At 48.9% G+C, this 20,229-nt stretch overlaps 2 protein-coding genes across 4 annotated transcripts; one reads left to right on the top strand and one right to left on the bottom strand.

Annotated features, from left to right (window-relative positions):
• Nucleotides 1-949: 949 nt before the first annotated feature.
• Nucleotides 950-10,765, top strand: SPATA2 (spermatogenesis associated 2). Of its 3 annotated transcripts, none has more exons than XM_022597571.3 (3): nucleotides 950-1,265; nucleotides 7,407-7,854; nucleotides 8,783-10,765. In XM_022597571.3, exons 2-3 carry the CDS (start codon nucleotides 7,519-7,521, stop codon nucleotides 10,007-10,009), a joined length of 1,563 nt encoding a protein of 520 aa, XP_022453279.1. In that variant the 5' UTR covers nucleotides 950-1,265; nucleotides 7,407-7,518; the 3' UTR covers nucleotides 10,010-10,765. The 3 variants fall into 3 exon arrangements, with proteins under 3 accessions (XP_022453279.1, XP_089753173.1, XP_089753172.1); XM_089897047.1 differs by lacking the exon at nucleotides 950-1,265 and adding an exon at nucleotides 1,302-1,583; XM_089897046.1 differs by lacking the exon at nucleotides 950-1,265 and adding an exon at nucleotides 1,302-4,677.
• On the bottom strand, nucleotides 10,738-18,178 carry LOC149747513 (interferon lambda-1-like). Its single transcript, XM_089897057.1, is given in 2 exon segments — nucleotides 10,738-14,976; nucleotides 14,979-18,178. Coding segments are annotated over 2 exon segments (573 nt in total). The 5' UTR covers nucleotides 15,400-18,178; the 3' UTR covers nucleotides 10,738-14,824.
• Nucleotides 18,179-20,229: the final 2,051 nt, after the last annotated feature.

Genomic DNA, 20,229 nt, shown 5'->3' with positions numbered 1-20,229 from the left:
GGATTCAGTAAGTGGTGAACCACAAAAGCAGAGTTCACGGTCAATGTGGTGGGTGGGAGGCAAATCTATGAAGTGAAGTGCCAAGCCACCAGAATCTATGCCAGTGTAGTTTACATTGCAGGTGTCTGGTGAGGTCACAAAGCAAGGAGGCAATATTTGGTTTGGTCCTCCCCAACCCTGGTTTCCATTCAAGGAAGTTGAGGGCTGAGAGAAGTCATTTCCTTTAACTTAACCAGATTCTATTATTTTATTTATTTATTTATTTCTGGCCCCACGGCAGGGCTTGCGGGATCTTAGTTCCCCCCCCAGGGATTGAACCCTTGCCGAAGGCAGTGAAAGCGCTGAGTCCTAACCACTAGGCCGCCAGGGAATTCCCAACTTAACCAGATTTTAAAAACAAAGTGTATTTAGATTATTACTATATGCCAACTACTGTAATAAGCTGTTTCCATACTCACTTCATTCTCACATGAATCTCAGGAGGCGGTATATTATTATTGCATCTTACAGGTGAAAAAGCTGAGGCTCAGAGAAGTTAAGTAACTAGCCTAAGGTCATGCAGCTGGTAAGTTGCAAAGGCAAAGCTGGAACCCTCACTAAACACAGCCTGTAACATCAACAGTCCTCTCAAGTCTGGATTCAGGCTCACGTGATACTGGGCACCTCACTTGCTCTTTTTAAGCCTCTGGTATTTCCACCTGTAAAATGGGGGTGAGGGATCCAGTTGTCAGCTTCTGGTCAGGCGCGGTCGGGAGCTCAGCTCGCAGATCATGTCGACAAGGGGAGGAGGAGGCCGCGGGTCACTCAGTCTGAGATCGCAGCTCCGAGCTACCATCTCCAGACTATAGACCGGTTCCCATGACAACCCGGCCAGCCGCCATCCTGTGACCGAGGGCGTGCGTCACTTCCGGCACGTTTATTTCCGGGTCACAGCCCCAGCAGAGGCAGTGGGCCTTTAGGCCTCAAAGCGGGACTCCGCGGCCTCTCTGCTCACTCTTCTGCCTCCCGTTTCTTCCTCCACCGCCAGCGAGCAACGGCCTCACCCCAGCCCAGGGCGTAGCCGCGGCCGGGCCTCCCTTTGGACCCGCCTCCGAAAGACGTCACTTCCTGGTTGAGTGTTTCCGGGTTGCCGTGGCCCCGGGCTACTGGTCTCTGTCCCCTGCAGCCGGCCGGAGCTGCGAGAGCCCAGCCGGGCCTGGCTCCGGCGGCGGCCGAGGCTCCTTCTTGCTCCCCTCGGCCGGGGCGCCCTCGGTGGCAGTGCCGGGGTGAGTGCGGGGCGGCCGTGGGCGGAAAAGGCCTCTGGGGCTTTCCCCGGCGGAGGGGGCCCCCCCGGTTAGGCGGGGCTATGCCGGCCTGGGAGCGGGGTCCCTTCGCGGCCTGCGGGGGCGACGGGCGGGCCCGTCTTTTCGGCGCTCCGGGGGCCCATTTAATTCTCAGGATCCCCACTCCCCCAGGATGGCTAAGGGCAGCTCAGGAGGAATACCCCCTCTACAGCGACTAACACGGCAGGAGGACACCCCGATTCCACCGTCAGGCAGTTACCGCGCAGTGGTCCCCAGCTCACGCTCTGGCGGCATACTGGGGTTTGTACTCACTGTGTGACCTTGGGCAAGTCACTTCGTCTCTGAGCCTCAGTTGCCTGATCAGTTAAATGGGGAGTGAACCTGCCTACTAGGGCCGTGGTGGGGATGAAGTGAGATGCATGCGAAGCACAGTTTCTGGCATACAGCAGGCGTCCAATAAATGATAGCTGCTGTTAATTAATTCACAGACCCGTGGGGAGAGCCCGAGTTTGGGACTAGGGTGTTTTTCACAACTGATGTCGCACTCAGAGGTTGTTGGAATTATCAGGCTGGGAATAGCAGTCGCCAGCTTCTGTCCCCTGCAGGGAAGGGAACCTCCTTGCTTCAGAGCCCCTCTGCGAGTCGCAGCTGCCACTGGGGAAGCCCAATTTCAGCATCGCTGAGATTATTTTCAGAGGTTTGGAAACCCTTTCTCTGAATCTCTCTGGAACTGGGTTGGGGTGTGGGGACCCTCTGGCGCTTCACAGCCAGTGGAAGGTTGCCTAGGATGTGTCTCAGGGGCCTCGGGCTGGGGATGAATGCAGAGGATTGGGGTGCGGAGGTGGAGGGGGTTGTTCTGCGCTCCCCTTGCTGCTGTTTGGAGGCCAGGGAAACTCTGAGCCTCTTGAAGCTAGACCAGGGATACATAAACCTGTGGACTGGGGCGATGCCGGGCCCAAAATAGCTTCTGTCTGTGCAGGGAGGGGGCGCCTTCAAATGCTGCTTGGAGAATGTTTCTGCTTGAATGGGCCAGCTGAGGTAAAGCCAAGCTCATGCTTTGCTATACAGAATCATTTCAATTCCGTTTAGTGAGGTTTTAAACAGATATAGCTTTCCTCTGAGATGTTTAAAAAATAATTAAAATCCACCACTTCCCTGACTGCAATATCTCTCTCTTCATTGCTTTGCTTTGCAAAGGGGACCCGGATTATGGGTGCAGGAAGTGCTGACCAGGCCTGTTGGCTCTGGGCACCCGTCTGATTCTGTTAGGGACGTTCACGGTGCCATTTTTTTTTTTCTTTCCGCCACACTGGCACGTCTTGGCGTTCCAATCCTTGGGTTGCTTGGAGAAATTAATGGCTTCTGTCACCGGGCTGTCTTGGTCTCCTGTAACCACGCTGTTTTTGCAGAGAGCGTGTTTTTTGTTGTTTTTGCAGAGTGCTAGGAATAAATTGCTGGCTCTATGCTCAGAAGAGACACCAGCTACAATGCAGCCTGTATTCTCAGGAATGAATTCAGGAGGGATGATGTCAGCTGCTCTACCACTGGCCCGGCTCTGGTCGCCTCTCCTCTTGGCCCTTGAGCTTACGTCATAAATAGATTTGTGGCTCTTCCAGCCCCATTCTGTGTGAGAAGATGTGAATTTTGCTACTACAGGAATTTTTAGAACTCAACTCTGCTGGCCCTGCCATAGGGCGTTCTGACTTAGTTGAGCCCTTTCAAGAAGAGCTGTCCAGCAGCAGGACAGCTTTGCCTAAAAGCAGCACAGCTCAGAGCTTGAGGCAGGGTTTTGGCCTCAGACCTAGGTTCAGATCTCAGAGCCACTTCTTCCTAGCCTTGTGACTTAGGGCAAGCGACTTGGCCCCTCTGAGCCTCAGTTTTTTCTTTTTTAACCCTGGGGTTGTTGTGTGGATTTCGTTGATTTTCACAGAGCACTTGGCAAAGGGCCCTTATGTACTAATCCCTTGGTGAATGGTACTAATGGTGACAATAAATGAGTGAGATAAATGAGAAAAAGCACAGGCTGCAGGGCCGGTCAACCCAAGTTCAGATTCCAGCTCTGACCCATTCAAGCTGTGTTGGGCAGGTTGTTTAATGGCTGAGCCTTGGTCTGTTTCCTCGTAGAATTGTGAGGATTAAACTGGGTGATGCAGTTAAAGTGGAAAGCCCAATGCTTAGCACATAGTAGGACTTCAATAGTTGTTAGTTTCCTTCTCTCCTTGCCTTAATTATCTTTTAGCATTCATTTTCTTTCACCTGTTTCCTCACCTACCTAGGTTGGTTCAAGATTTTTCTTAGATGGGTTTCCTATCCTTGCCTTTGGGACTTTGAATACCAACTGGGCTATTTGGATCCCTTTTCCTTGTTTATCTGCCAGCCATAAACAAGGCTGTGGACTGTGGTGTGATTACAGAGCAGCAGACGCTGAGCTTGAGGGCGGCTGACTTTGTTTAAAAAAAAAAATCAGTCTCTATTGGCTGAAGGCTGACTTCCTTGGAGAAAAATCACAGCAGTGTTTAGGAGACTTGATGTCCCTCTGTTTAAATTGTTCTCAGGTGTACTAAAAAACAGTCCCTGGGGCCAGAGGCTGGATGAAAGCTTCTTTTGGATAAATAAAAAATGGTATATGTATATGGGTTTTTTTTAGCAAGGACAGTGATGTCTTCTCTCAGGTTGTAATACAATTTTATTTTTTAAGAGAACATACATACTTTGATACTGGGCAGTAAGCCCTTTCAAGTAGAATTCAGGGCAGAGCTTTTTCTTCTCAGCTTCTGTTCCCTACTGTCCCCTACCCACCCCACATTCCCCCCACTGCACCCAGCCTAGGGCCCGGCACAGGGTAGGTGCTGCATACTTGTTGAGCTCAGGAATCATGGGGTGGTGGGAGGTACACAGGTTTCATGTCATAAGGCCAGTGGAATCTGGGATCCACCTTTTCCTAACACTGAGCTATAGACAGCACGTCATGTCATGGAACCTCGGTTTCTTCTCGCTCTTGCTGGTCTCCCAGAATTCTGGGGAGAGCTAAATGAGAAAGTAAAGCATCATTTCGCCTGTTTTATCAAACACCTACTGTGTGCCAGGAGCTGTGTTAGGCATCATGGTGAGCAAAACAGACACTGTCCTTGCCTTTGTGGAGCTTACTGGGTATTGGTGGGAGACAAAGAGAGGAAGCTAGTAAATGAATAAAGTTGGTAATTTCAAATGGTGATTACCCCAGGGTAACGCAATAACGAGGGACAGGGCAAGTGGGATTTACTGAGCTGAGGTTGTCAGGGAGAGCCTCGGAGGGATGACATTTGAGCTGAGACCTGAATGATGAGAGTGAGCCAGCGACGGGAGGAATCAAAGGAAGGACATGCAGAAGGAACAACCTGTGCAGAGCCCTGAGGTAGGGACTTCCCTGGTGGTGCAGTGGTTGAGAATCCACCTGCCAATGCAGGGGACATGGGTTCGAGCCCTGGTCTGGGAAGACCCCACATGCTGCGGAGCAACTAAGCCCGTGTGCCACAACTACTGAGCTTGCTCTCTAGGGCCCGCGAGCCACAACTACTGAAGCCTGCATGCCTAGAGCCCGAGCTCTGCAACAAGAGAAGCCACCGCGATGAGAAACCCGCGCAATGCAACGAAGAGTAGCCCCCCTCGCTGCAACTAGAGGAAGCTCGCGCGCAGAAACGAAGACCCAACAACGAAGACCCAATGCAGCCAAAAATACATAAATGAATTAAAAACAAAACAAAACAAAAAGGTTACCTGGCCTTTTAAAAAAAAAAAAGGTCTTGAGGTAGAAATGGGCTTGATGTGTTTGAGGAGCAGACAGAAGGGTCCTTGTGGGTGGACCTTAAGAGGGAAGGGAAAGACTGCTCTGAGGACCACAGAGACGTTGGTCAGGAGGTAGAATTTGATCCCAAATGGATTTGTTTGCCTTGTGTGCTCCTCAGGCCTATTTGTTCTATTTGTTCCTGAAGCCTTGGGCTTCCTTGGCAGGGCAGTGGGTGGGAGAAGGTGACCTCTCTGTGTCCCTAATTCTCCTGCATGTCTTACCCCTCACCCCACAGTTAAGACCCTGGGTGTCTCCCCAAAACTGTGGGGAAGCCAGAGGAGTGGCTCATTGAGACATGGGTGATTTTATTGACTTCCTGATAGTTGCCAAGCTCGTAGGCCCTTAGAACTTCTGAGCTGAACTCAGATCTGCTAAAGGACTCCACAGGTCCGTCCCATCCCACCGCGGCTTCTTTTTGGTCCCTCAACATTTCCCACAGCCTGCAGGACCCCACCCTTCACTCAGGCAGCAGGTGTTTATGAAGCATGTAACCTGCTCTGGCACTGTGACCCTTACTGAGTCATTTGGTCGCAATCCCTGCACCCCTGAGCTTGTGGTCAGGAAAGGTAGGACGGGCGAGTGTGAAAATGCATGTCCACCCCCCAGTCGGAGATATTTGCATCACTCTGATCTTACAAGCATCCTTGAGGATGCTTGGAGGGTCTAGCACCTTCAGACACCAGAAATGTCTGCTTGTGTGTATCAAGGGCTTACTTTGAGCTGGCATTCTGAAGAGCTTTCTATAATGATTGCATATAATCCTTCCACCAACTCTGGACTATAAGTGCTATTATTAACCCCCTTTTTCAGATGAGAAAACTGAGGCCCAGGTTGAGTAGTTTCCCCAAGTAACCTAGAAAAGCAGATCCAGGGTTCACACCCAGGCAGTCCAACTTTGCAATCTGTTTGTAACCCTGATGCTGTGTTGCCTCCCCTGGCCTGGCAGGTCCCTTCATGAATCCAAATTTGCTCCCAGCATCGTAACACCAAGAATTCTGATGGATCTGTACATGTTCTACTAACAAGTGGCCAAGGAGACAGCAAGAGTGTATAAATCCTGTGTCTCCCAGCTCAGAATGTCCTTTCCTCTCCCAACAGCGGATTGTAAAAGTCGGATATGGAATTCCCTGGCGGTCCATGGTTAGGATTCCACGCTTCCACTGCAGGGGGCATGGGTTTGATCCCTGGTCTGGGAATTAAGATCCCACATGTGGCGTGGCCCAAAAAAACAAACAAAAAAAACAAAGATGGATAAAGGCACTCTCCAGGACTCAGCAGCCAAAGTGGTCTTTTTTTTTTTTTCTTCTCGCAGTACGTGGGCCTCTCACTGCTGTGGCCTCTCCCGTTGCGGAGCACAGGCTCCGGACGCGCAGGCTTAGCAGCCATGGCTCACGGGCCCAGCCGCTCTGCGGCATGTGGGATCTTCCCAGACCGGGGCACGAACCGGTGTCCCCTGCATCGGCAGGCAGACTCTCAACCACTGCGCCACCAGGGAAGCCCCAAAGTGGTCTTTTTAAAAAAAATTGCAGATATGATCGTGTCCCTCTTCCCCTTGCTTTGAACTGTTCAGGGGCTTCACTTGGCTCTTTGAATAAAATGTACAACTCTTTGAGACCTTGGGGATCAGGATCCTGCTTCTGCCGGCAGCTTCATCTCCTGTGACTCCCCTCTCTCTGCTTCAGCCACACTAGCCTTCTTTGTGTTCACATGCCAGGCTCCTTCCCGCCTCAGGAAAGCGGGGTGTGGTGGTTAAGGGGACAGACTTGGGAGCCAGCCTGCCTGGCCTCTGATCTCAGCTCTGCTTCTTAATAGTCCTGTAACTTTGGGCAAGTTTCTTGCTGTCTTCATGTCTCAGTTTTCACGTTTGTAAAATGGGGATGACAGCAGTGCCTGTCTCCTCGAGTTGTTTAGAAGACGGAATGAGTTAGTCCATGTAGGCGCCTGGCAGGTAGTAAGTGCTGATAGTGTTAGCCCAGGGCCTTCCTCCCTGCCGACGCCTCATCCTCTGGGTCTAACCGTCACTTTCTCAGGGGCTTTTTAACCATCCCCCATCCCCATGAAACCAGGTTAGGTGCCCCAATCATATTTTTCATTTGTGAGCTCAGCAAAGTCAAGGACCTTATCTGTCTTGTTTCCACTACAACATGGTGTACCTATTCACTAAATGTGTTGAGGGCCAGGGGCTGGTGGTGCCCGGTGTAGCTCAGGACAGCTGTTTTTTGTTTGGCCTCAGCTGGTACAAGCTGGGACGTGGACCATTTCAAGGAATGATGTGCTGCTTATTCTTCCTGTTGCAGAGCACTCTGCTGGTCCAGGCAGGCGACATGTCAATGCTTTTAGCAATGTCCCTGCCTCTAACTCAGAAGCCATGGAGGAAATAAGGTAGCCCCTGTCCCTGGATCGGATCGGATGGGGAAGCCCAGTTCAATGGATGCAAAATACAAGGATGACTTATTTCGGAAGTACGTGCAGTTCCATGAAGGCAAAGTGGACACCACCCCCAGCAAGCAGCGGCCTGGCAGTGATGAGTCCCTGCGGGTGGCAGCCTCGACCCTGCTCAGCCTGCACAAGGTGGATCCCTTTTATCGATTCCGGCTGATCCAGTTCTATGAGGTGGTGGAGAGCTCTCTGCGCTCACTGAGCTCCTCCAGCCTGCGGGCTCTGCACTGTGCCTTCAGTGTGCTCGAAACGGTGGGTGTCAACCTTTTCCTCTACCCGTGGAAGAAGGAATTCAGAAGCATCAAGGTAAGGTCTAGGGACGGGCTCTCCACACTGGTCTCCCTTCTCCCTTCTTGCCCCTTCCAGTCCATCTTGAGAGGGTTTGTGCCCATCTAATCACATCCTTCCTCTGCTCGCGGGCCCCCCCAGGTTCCCCACTGCCTTTGAGATAACAACCAGAACTGCTCCTATGGCTCCCCACCTGGCCCCTCTGCCTGGTGTCATCTCTTAACTGGCTCCCCACCCCTGGCAGCTCACATCTGAAACTGAGGTTGGAAAGGTGGGCAGTACCCGGTTGTGCAGGGCCTTGGAGCCCAGGGCAGAGGGCTGGAATTTATTCTAAGTGGGCTGGGAAGCAGGCAGTGCCGGGATCAGGTTTACATTGGAAAAGAATCCTCCTGGTTGCTGTACGGGAGAGAGATTGTAGAGGGGCAAGAGTCGGCTGGGGAGACCGTTAGGAGGCTGCTGCAGGTGTCCGCGCAAGCGGAGGAAAGCAGGGAGCGGGGAGGAGGATGAACTTGAGACAGAATTCTGAATCATTCCAAAGGCAGTGATGGCTCAGGAGAGTTTCCACCAAGTCAGGCTAAGCCTAACGTATGCTTCAAACCTTTGTAGAAATGCCAGAAAGGAATATTCTCATTGCTCATGGGTGTTGTGCCTGCTCTTCCTCAAGGAGCAGAGCCGCTGCACCCCACATAGAAAGCTAGTGGCTTTGTTCCCTACGCTGGAAAAAGGAGCGCTGCGTCATTTCCCTCAGACCCGTGCGCCAAGCTGTTGGGAAGCATTAGCCTCTGCCTTCCGCAGTGAGACACTGCCGTGGAGATCACTCCCCCTTCCTCTCCCTGCGTGTTCCGGTTCAGACTTGATGGGATACGCTCTGATGCAGGCTCCGTTCGTTGTGTGCCTCAGAGAGAAACACCCACCTCTCTTTTTCTACCCCCCTTCCTTCCCCTAGACCTACACGGGCCCCTTTGTTTATTACGTCAAGTCCACATTACTGGAAGAGGACATCCGAGCCATCCTGAATTACATGGGCTACGTGCCCGAGTTGGGGACTGCGTACAAGCTCAAAGAGCTGGTAGAGACCCTCCAAGTGAAGATGGTCTCCTTTGAACTCTTTCTGGCCAAGGTGGAGTGTGAACAGATGCTGGAAATCCACTCCCAAGTCAAGGACAAAGGCTACTCTGAGCTGGACGTGGTGAGCGAGCGCAAGAGCAGTGCGGAGGACGTGCGAGGCTGCTCAGATGCCCTGCGGCGGCGGGCCGAGGGCCGGGAGCACCTGACAACCTCCATGGCCCGTGTGGTGCTCCAGAAGTCGGCCAGCGAGCGGGCAGCCAAGGACTACTACAAGCCCCGTGTGACCAAGCCCTCAAGGTCGGTGGACACCTATGACAATTACTGGGAGAGCCGGAAGCCGCCCCTGAAGACCTCGTTGAGCCTGCGGAAGGAGCCTGTGGCAGCAGACTTGGGGGACGACCTCAAGGACGAGATCATCCGCCCGTCCCCCTCGCTCCTGACCATGTCCAGCTCTCCCCACGGCAGCCCGGATGACCTGCCATCCCCCTCCCCCAACAATGGCCTTGGCTTGCTGCGTGGCACGTACTTCTCTGCTCAGGAGGATGTGGATCTGTATACAGATTCGGAGCCCAGGGCCACGTACCGGAGGCAGGATGCCCTGCGGCCAGATGTCTGGCTGGTCAGAAATGACGCCCACCCCATCTACCACAAGCGCTCGCCCCCCGCCAAAGAGTCCGCCCTCTCCAAGTGCCAAAACTGCGGTCTGTCCTGCAGCTCCTCCCTCTGCCAGCGCTGCGACAGCCTGCTCGCCTGCTCCCCGGCCTCCAAGCCCGGCGGCTTCCCCAGCAAGGCCTCCGCCCACGACAGCCTGGCCCACGGGTCATCTCTGCGGGAGAAGTATGCAGGCCAGACGCAGGGCCTCGATCGGCCGCTGCACCTCCACTCGAAATCCAAGCCCTCCCCTGCAGCCGCCTCCCGCTGTGGCTTCTGTGACCGCCCAGGGGCCGCCAACACCTGCACCCAATGTTCGAAAGCCTCCTGCGACGCCTGCCTCAGCACCTACCATTACGACCCCTGCTGCAAAAAGAGCGAGCTGCACAAGTTCATGCCCAACAACCAGCTGAACTACAAGTCCGCCCAGTTCTCCCATCTCGTGTACAGATAGACTCGACCTTGCACCTCCCTGCTACAAGGGCTACACCACTGACCTTTCTGGTTTCATGGGGAAGAAACGTTAACACGTTGATCTCAGAAGCAGAGGCCTGCACTTGACCACGTGGTTGGGGGGGGGATCGTGTGGCCTGCTGCCCCACGTGGGAGTTCCCGTATCGACTCAGATATGTCAGCTGATGGCTGCTTTGCCACCTGGCAAGAGAGACGGGTGGCACTTGCATTCAGATTCATTTTTGCTATCACTCCCTGTTCCATTCTTTTGGTTTTGTCTCTCAAAGAGGATTTCTATCTCTGGGACTCTTGCCATGCCGACTGCTCCCACGGCAAAGCCAACTTGGACTGGGAAGGGCCCTCCAGGTCCCCTCCGAACGCCCACCTGGAGTGGTGAGCTAGAGGCCTGTTGGCTTGTGAAATGAGCCCTCCTGCCACACCGGGCCTCATCCACTGGCTCATCCCTCCACCACCCTTTCCCAAACACGAGGATCCCCGGCGGCAGCCCCCCACCCAACTTCACTGCCTCTCCACGTATCGAAGGTGACCCGAGTCCAGGGTTCGCTTAATGTCATCCTGTTGCCTCCACAGCTCAGTTCAGCCTTGGGGTTTGTGAAGTTGGCTCTAGCTCTCTGAAGGGTGGACCTTCCACACTGGGACTGACTTTTCCCCCCTTTCTGTTGTTTGCACATGCCTCTCTTACTCTACTGTAAATAGATATTTTTGAGATTTATTTTTAAATAAATATTCAACTTGCTGTGTGTTTCAAAGTGGTTAAAACATTAACAATGTAGCTATTTATAAAAATGCCCCGGGTTCTTTAGTCTTCCAAGGGAGGGGCTCGCGCCCTTCCATCTTGTATCCTCCACTTGCCACAGCCCGAGGGTAGAGTGGAGATTGTAGGGGCAGAGGAGGAACAGAGACGATGTCCCCTGAGTTGGTGGAGAGCCACTGTCTTCCCTACAATAAATTTCTAACACCTACCTCCAGTGTGCACTTAGGGGGTTAGTCCGGGCCGAGAGGTCTGTGCGCTTGCAGACTGTGACAACATAGTGACCATTCAGGAACCTCACCCTGTGGATCTCCGGCCTGGTCTTTGCCGCTTGCTGAGTGTGAACCTTGCACTCCAAACTTATTGAGTCTCAATTCAGAAGGAAAATCGTTTGGGATTCCCACCACCCCTCTATCTCAGTCCTCTTCTCTTCACCTGTTTCCAGGATTCCTCTGCAACATTTGTGACCTTTTTGCACTAAAAGTGGGCAGGAGCCGGCGTGCGCCCATCAGACAGATGTGTCCTGAGGTTCTTAGCCGAGCCTCAGCGCTCCTAAACCCGAAGGCCTCTTAAACTCCTCATGTGAATTGCTGACCCTGGATTTCCTTTTGGGGTGCAGAGCAGGAGTGGGGCAAGAATTTGAAAATAAAACTGCTTCCTTGTGAACTAACAGTATATTTTAGCCATAAGTGTTTGTGATGTACAGAACGTTATAGGAATTTACATGCAGTTGGTTTTCTGATAGAAGGAGGTATTCAGCTCTTGAGCAGATTTAAATCTGGCTGAATCCTGAGGCCACTGTGAATTTGCTGATGTTCTTCCAACTTAGTTGCGTGATTTTAAGGTTTTCAAAATCTTCTATGGCTCTTTTTCTATATATCTAGTAGATCACGTGTAGATATTCAATGTGTATATAAAGCTGAATTTCAACCAACTTTATTACTAAGACCCACCCATTCTGGGGCATTCATCTCTGATGTTCTTCCTTTTCACGTTTCAGAAGTGTCCGTGCCTGTCCCAGTCCTGAGTTTTCTAGTTTTCCATTTCCAGATTGCTCTAGCACTACGCTAACTCTTTTAACCAACCGTGATGCCACGTAACTTAGCAGACGAAAGTAGGAATAACTAACTTGTCCTGGAAGAGAAAGGCCAGTGTGTGTATCATCACGGAAATACTGTGTTCGTGGACTGGAATAGGAAATGCTGTGACCATGCTCCTCGTTGTGTATCTTATTGTATGAGGTTGCTGTGACTGAGATAAATACACGCTAACTTAAAAAAGCAGATGTTTTGCATTTGATTTCTACCAAGAGTTGAAATGTTGAGAGATGATTTAAAAAAATAAATAAAGTGTCTTCCATTGTTAAATGAAGTGTTTGGGGTTTTATGTCCCTCCTCCCTGCTGCTTTGAAGTTTGGGTTGCTTGGGGTTTTTTGTTTTCAAATTTAACTTCAAGAAAATCTGTTTATTTACTTATGGTCTTCGTTGCTGTGCGTGGGCTTTCTTTAGTTGCGGTGAGTGAGGGCTACTCTTCGTTGCAGCGCGCAGGCTTCTTGTTGCGGTGGCTTTTTTTGTTGCAGAGCGCGGGCTCTAGAGCGCAGGCTCAGTAGTTGTGGCACACGGGCCTAGCTGCTCCGTGGCATGTGGGGTCTTCCTGGACCAAGGCTTGAACCCATGTCCCCTGCATTCTTAACCAGGCAGGTGGATTCTTAACCACTGCGCCACCAGGGAAGTTCGGTTGCTTGGGTTTTTCGGTGTTTTTTTGTTTTTGTTTTTTTTGCTCAAGCCATGTTTAGTTCTTTAGTGACAGGACTCACATTTTTTCCTCCATTAAACTGACAAATAATAACAGCCAGCATTTGAGTGCTTATACTGTGAGCCAGGCATTTTATACGCTGAGACTTTACGTTCGTGATCTCATATAATTGTCTCAGTCCTCCTAGAAGATAACATAAATCCTGTTCTGATCCCCATCTTACCAACGGGGAAACCAAGGTGTTCAGAGTTCAGCCGTGTTTCCTAGGAGTGAGACTGCAGACTCCAGAAGTGATTGTTGGTGGTGACCTGACAGGAATTAAATAACATTGAAGGGCGTTGTGAAAAAAATTAATCCCGTTTAAAATTTTTTTGATCCGTTTAAATGCCCTAAGGAGGATTCTGGCCAGTGTAATGCGAGTTTGTCTTTAACAAAGAGAAAGCAGGAGTCAGGCTGAGAACCTCTGGCAGAATTTTAGGTTTTCAGTTACCTTCTATTTAGGGCAGGCCATAATGGGGGATTACTTTAAAAATCAAGGTTTTTTTAAAAATGAAGTTTCCTGAAACTAATATAACATTGTAAATCAACTCTACTTCAATAAAAATAAATAAAAAATAAATCATGGTTGACTTAAAAGCAAAATGTATTGCAAAAATCTTAAGAGTAGTATAAGCACAGCTGTGGTTTGGGACATCCTGTCTTTATGCACTGGTGGGGTGTCTGTGCCACCATGCTGACCACTCTGCAGGGTTGGACCCCACAAAGCCACTCAGCTGTCGGGGAAGAGACTGAACGGTTTTCTCCATCTCATTCACTGGCTGAGCAAATATCCAGGCCTTGGACCAGACCAAGGCCCAGGTGCTGGGTTTGGTTTTAGTGACAGCATAGGAAATGGCACTGCCATCCTGGCTACCAGGAACAGCAACTTCCTAGAGATGAACACCCAGCCTGGGAGAGCAAAGGAAGCCAGACACTCACTCCTGTATCTAAAGCGGAGCAGAGACTCTGAGCAGATTGCTTAATTTGTATATGTAAATGACAAGCATATTTAAACATCCTCAGGCCCACCAGTTGTACAAGATTAACATTAGCCTTGCTGCCAGCTCTGTACCCCACACGACATTGCCAATTGGACCCCAATCTCTGCTCACCCTTTCTCCCTTGGTAATAGAAGCCTTAAATTTTAGACATCTAGCCATCCAGAATAAAGACTGCCTTTCCCAGCCTCTCCTGCAGCTGGGCATGGTCATACGGTTATGTCTGGTCCCTAGGATGGAAAGATACTGTGTGTGGCTTCTGAGACATGTCCTTCAAAGAAAGAAGCTTGTTCTGCCCACCCTGGCTGCGCTGGCTGGAATGGAGCAGCCATGTGAGACTCTGAGGCAGAGGCCAAGTGAAGGGGGCTGCAGTGAGTAGCTGGAAGAGGCTGGGTCCCTGATGCTCAGGAAGCCACCATCATACCTGGCCTGCCCCACCTACCTTCAGAGTTTTATATGTGAGAAGTAAACTTCTGTCTTGCTTAAACCACATTTTTTCCATTTGCTCATTTTGGAAAGCTTTTTATTTACAAAAGAAGTGAGACTACTCTAATGATGCCTCATGTAGCAGGACTTCAACAGCTCAACGATTAACAACTTCTGGCCAATCTGACTTTTTTCTGTGCCTGTCCATCCACTTTCCCCACTCCTAAGTTTCTTAGAAGCAAATTCCAGACATCTGTTTCACTTGTGAACATTTCAGTACCTGTATCTAAAAGACAAGGACTTTTAAAACAATACCATGATCACATCTAAATTTTTATGTTTCTTAATTGTAACAAATACCCAGTCACTGTTCGCAGGTCCAGTTGTCTTATAAGTGCATACTTTTAAAACTGTGTGTTTGCGTTGGGGCCCAAATAAGGTCTCACGTTGTTGCAATGGATAGATCTTTAAATCACATTTATCCTAAAGGCTGTCCCTATAGAAGGACATTTTCCTCTTTCTCTTCTTTTCCCTTGAAATGTATTTGTTGAAGAAATCGGATAGTTTGTCCTTTAGTTTGCCAGAGTCTACATTTTGCATTGCATCCCCTGCTGTTGTTTATCACGTTCCTCTGTTCTCTCAACCTCCTGAAAATTGGCAGCTGGCTCTTCTTTTTTTTTTACAGTTTCTTACTGTTTGTTTGAACATGTTGTACAAAAGTAGAAAAATAAACATTTCTTCTGCAGCTCCATAAATAAAGCGTTAGAGGAAATAACTTAAGGCAGGGTTGGGGCTTAGTGCATAAGTAAGGTCTGGGTCCAGGTTTTCAGATATGCAGGTCTCCACTGGCAACAATTCTCAGGTCCCTTATGAGGAGGCGGAAGAGGTTGAATGTGACAGAGGCCTTGAGACATCCTTGGGACTCCTCCTTTGTGGCCTCCTGGAGCCGGCACAGCCAGTGGTGGAGGCGGCCCGGGGCTGGGATTCTGCTGTGGGCCGAGCCGGGATGCAAGCCTGAAGCTCGGAGTGGATGTGGTGCAGCGTGTGCAGCGGCTGGTCCAGGATGACCCCCGAGGACGAGTCTGCCACAGCACCCAGGACCTTCAGCGTCCGGTCTAACTCTGCCTCCAAGGCCACAGGGTGCTCCCACACCTGCCGCTGCCTCAGGTCCCGGGTCCTGGGGAAGCGGTGAGAGCTGCAGCTCCAGTTCTTCAGTGAGAGCGACTCTTCTAAGGCATCCTTGGCTTTCTTGAAGCCCTCCAGCTCCCTTGGCAACAGAGATTGGAACCGGCCCATATGGCAGCCCTTCCCGGTTGTGGTGGGCTTGGACATGGGGACTGGGCCTGCTCTGGCCAAGTCCAGCATCACAGTCACCAACACCAGGACCCAAGCTGCAGCCATGGTTAAATCCCAACTGCCTGTTTGGCCCCATGGCTCTGCTTTTAGCCAGGTTCACTGGGCAATCCCAGCTGATGTGTGTAAAGTGAAAAGGCACATGGAAATAGGAATCTCCACTTTGATGGCAAAGGCACGAGTGTGGGGGTCCGGTCGCCGAACCAGGTGAGCCCGGACCTGTGCCAGGAAGGAAAGAGATACTGAAATTCAGTCACAGGAGAGAACTTTGCTTCTGAGAAGTCCCTGTGCCTGGAGAATCTCAAGGTTAGGACTCCCAGGGGCAGCCTTTAGCTCGCTGACTTTGGGGAGCCTCCGAATGAGGCTGAGGCAGGTGGAGGGATGGGAAAGTGGCTCGAGGACTCTCACAGTGGGGTAGGGACCTGGCGGGTGTGGGTGAGGCTGCCTGAGTGGCCGAGAAGGGGCATCCCTTGAATGTGCAGAAGTTTTAAAGTTTGCTGGTCCCCTTTTCTACTTTTGCTTTTGTTACCTATGCTTTTGGTGTTATATCCAAGAAATTGTTGCCAAATCCAACGTCATGAAACTTCTCTCTGTTTTCTTCTAGGAGCTTTTTAGTTTTAGGTCTTACATTTGAACCTTTAATCCGTTTTCAGTTTTGTGTATGGTGTAAGGTAAGGGTCTAACTTCGTTCTTTTGCATTTGGATATCCAGTTTTCCCAGTACCATTTGAGGAGACTGACCTTTCCCCATTGAGTGATGTTGGCATCCCTGTTGAAGATCTTTTGACTACATACATGAGGGTTTATTTCTGGCCTCTCTATTCTGTTCCATTGGACCATATGTCTATCTTTATGCCAGTACCACACTATTTTGATTACTGTAGCTTTGTATGTAATGTGTTTTTATTTTTATTTATTTATTTATTTATTTATTTATGGCTGTGTTGGGTCTTCGTTTCTGTGCGAGGGCTTTCTCTAGTTGCGGCGAGCGGGGGCCCCTCTTCATCGTGGTGCGCGGGCCTCTCACTGTCGCGGCCTCTCTTGTTGCGGAGCACAGGCTCCAGACGCGCAGGCTCAGTAGTTGTGGCTCACGGGCCTAGTTGCTCTGCGGCATGTGGGATCTTCCCAGACCAGGGCTCGAACCCGTGTCCCCTGCATTGGCAGGCAGATTCTCAACCGCTGCGCCACCAGGGAAGCCTTGTATGTAATGTGTTTTGAAATCAGGAAGTGTGAGGCATCCAACGTCGTTCTTCTTTTTCAAGATTGTTCTGGCTATTCGGGGTCCCTTGAGATCCCATATAAATTTTAGGATTTTTTTCCCATCTGTGCAAATATGCCATTGGGATTTTGATAGGGATTACATTGAGTCAGTAGATTGCTTTGGGTAGTGTGGACATTTTAATGATATTCAGTCTTCTAACTCATGAGTAGAGGATGTCTTTCCATTAATTTGTCTCTTCTTTAATTTCTTTCAGCAATGTTTTGTAGTTTTTGGTGTACAAGTTCTTCACCTCCTTGGTTAAGTTTACTCCTAAATATTTTATTCTTTTTGATGCTATTGTAAGTGGAATTGTTTTTGTAATTTTCTCTTCAGATTGTTCAGTATTCGTGTATAGAAATGCAACTGATTTTTGTGTGTTGATTTTTATCCTGCAACTTGGCTGAATTCATTTCTTAGTTCTAACAGGTGTGTGTATGTGTGTAATCTTTAGGGTTTTCTACATAAGATCATGTCATCTGAGAACAGATATAATTTCACTTCTTTCCAGTTTGGATGCTATTGATTGATTGATTGATTTATGCTTAATTGCTGTGGCTAAGACTACCAGTACTATGTTTAATAGAAGAGGCAAGAGTGGGCATCGTGGCCTCTTCTAAAGGAAAAACTCAGTCTTTCATCACTGAGTATGAAGTTAGCTGTGGTGTATGTGTTTTCATATGTGGTTTTTATTATGTTGAGATAGTTTCCTTCTATTCCTAGTTTGCTGAGTGTTTTTTATCATGAAAGTATGTTGAATTTTGTCAAATGCGTTTCACGCATTAATTGAGATGATCTTGTAGTCTTTGTTCTTCATCCCATTACTGTGCTATATCACATGGTAGTTGACTTTTGAGGCTTGCTCAGATGTGGGTATGATTTTTTTTGTTGTTGTAAGAATACTTCATAGATGTTATTTTCTTTCATCAGGAGGCACATGATGTCGAGTTCTCTCCCTTTGGGATATTAATAGCTGTTAAGGCTGTTACTCAGGACTTAGATCCATTATTTCATCAGAGCATGCAAAATGGAGATATTCCAATTCTAGTCTTGTTTGGCAACTGGAATACTTCTATAAAAAGAAACTTTTCTGTGGTGGTGTGACTCTATACCTGGGACAAAACTGCATGGAGCTAAACACAAACACACACACACACACACACACACAGGACAGCACGTAAAACTGGTGTAATCTGAACAAGGTCTATGCCAATGTCAGTTTCCTGGTTGTGATACTGCTTTATAGTTGTGCAAGATGTTACCCCTGGGAGAAACATGGGTACATGAGACCTTTCTGTACTATTTTTGCAACTTCCTATAAATCTATGAATTAAAAAAAAAGTTAAAGACAAAGAAACTTCCCTCATCTACTATTTGACTACCAGTGATATAGTTTAAGAAAAGCAGGATAGGGACTTCCCTGGTGGTCCGGTGGTTAAGACTCCGTGCTTCCACTGCAGGAGGCACAGGTCCGATCCTTGATCGGGGAACTAAGATCCCGCATGCTGCACGGCCAAAAAAAAGGTGGGGGGATAGATGCGTACTTCTTTGCCTTTATTTATTTATTTATTTATGGCTGTGCTGGGTCTTCGCTGCTGCACGCACAGGCTTTCTCTAGTTGTGGTGAGCAGGGTCTACTCTTCGTTGCAGTGCGTGGACTTCTCATTGTGGTGGCTTCTCTTGTTGTAGAGCACGGGCTCTAGGCACACGGGCTCAGTAGTTGTGGCTCGCAGGCTCTAGAGTGCAGGCTCAGTAGTTGTGGCGCACGGGCTTATTTGCTCTGCAGCATGTTGGATCTTCCCGGACCAGGGCTCGAACCCATGTCCCCTGCGTTGGCAGGCGCATTCTTAACCACTGTGCCACCAGGGAAGCCCTCTTTGCCTTTATTTTTACTTAGAATAATGAATTGATGCCTTAGAATTCCCCAGCAGTGACTGATTTTTTAAAAGTATATTATTATGAACTCATTGATTTCCATATATTTTAAGTATTTCAATCCATTACATGATTACTGTTATTGATGCTCAAATTCCTGTCTTTGTTCAGTCAGAACCTCTTCAAGCTGGCTCCTGAGTCCTGACCTGACCCTGAAACCTCTGATTGCTTCCTCTCTGTTTGGCATGACAAGGGGCTCCATGTTCATCATTGTACATTTCCTGCCCAACTCCTGGGCTCAGATGTTTCTCCAAAGAGCCCTGGGTCCTTTTGCTGTGAAATGACATTTGGATACCAAAGTCTGAGAGCTAAGGGTGCTCACTGCCTCTGGGTTGGTCATTGTTTCCAGGTCTTTTCAGTGAGCAGAGCTAGCAACAGGTTTATATCTCTAAAAACACAAAGTACGTTGTAAGTTCATACTTATACTTAAATTAAAATTCAGGACCACAGGATTTTTGCTCAACCTCATTTCTCTTTTATTCCCATGCTGAGGATCCTGGTTCTCAAGGGGTCCAGGGAAGCCACTACTAGTTTTGATTTTGTCACCATAGCTAGACCTGATCCTGAAAGGAGGGAGTCACCTGGGACAACCCTTGGAGAGCATCTCAGTTACTCACCACAGAGCAGGGAGAAGGACTAAGGCTCAGAGAGTATGAGGAGCCTTTGCAAGTTTGCACATATGATTAACTCCTGGTTGCCCATGGCTCTGTTAGGAAATGAAATATCAGGGATACAAGTGAAGCCAGGGTAGGTGTCATGTGGTTCAAATGCAGTTCCTCGCCTTCCTTCCCCTACCCCAGAGGAGCCCTGGATCCTGGGGTTGACTTTTCCAGCCTTTCTTCACACTCTGCTACACTTGGCTGCATACCTAAGCACTACTGTTTCACAACATCATTTTGCCTGGTTTTATATGTACTTATTCATCTGCAGCTTTCTTTCTCCCCTCCTTTCAGTATTTTGAGATTTATCCATGTTGGTATGTTATTCTAGTTTCATTCATTCATCCATCCATCCGTTCTTGCTGCTGTATACTGTTCCTTACATTACTGTGCCACTGTTTAATCCATTCTCCTAGTGGGAAACAGCTCGTTTCCAATAATTTGCTATTACAAATATTCTTGTAGGTGTCTCCTGAGTATGCATGACTGTGTAAGAATTTCTATAGGGCGGCGTGGGCAAACTTTTTCTGTAAATGGTGATAGTGAATATTTTTGGCTTTGGGAGACAAGAGGCAAATATATATATATATTTATATATTATTATATAGATAATATACAACAAAGAAAACAAATTTCCACGAATTTTTAATTAAAACATTCAAAACTTTATGGACATTAAACTTTGAATTTCATATAATTTTCACGTCATGAAATACTGTTCTTTTCAATTTTTTTTTTCAACCATTTGAACACGTTAAAATCCCAGGCTCAGCTCGCTGGTGGTACAGAACAGGAGACAGGCTGGGCTTGGGCCTCAGGCAGTGTTTGCCTCTCCTTGCTCTCTAGGGCTTAAACAGAGGAGAGGACTCGCTGGATTGAAGGGTCCCAGGCGTCTTTAACTTTACTAGGCACTGCCAGGTGCTCTTCAAAGTGAATTCTATCAATTTAGACCCTCACCAGAGCATGATGAGACTTCCTATTTCCCTAGCACTTTTTTTTTCTTCACTTAAAAAAAATCTATTTTTAA

Source organism: Delphinapterus leucas, chromosome 15 (assembly GCF_059928025.1).
Source record: "Delphinapterus leucas isolate spDelLeu-1000000601 "Yukka" chromosome 15, BTC_Dleu_Yukka2, whole genome shotgun sequence".
NCBI lineage: Eukaryota > Metazoa > Chordata > Mammalia > Artiodactyla > Monodontidae > Delphinapterus > Delphinapterus leucas.
The sequence above is the reverse complement of the archived record's forward strand: the minus strand, read 5'-3'. Positions and strand labels throughout refer to the sequence as shown.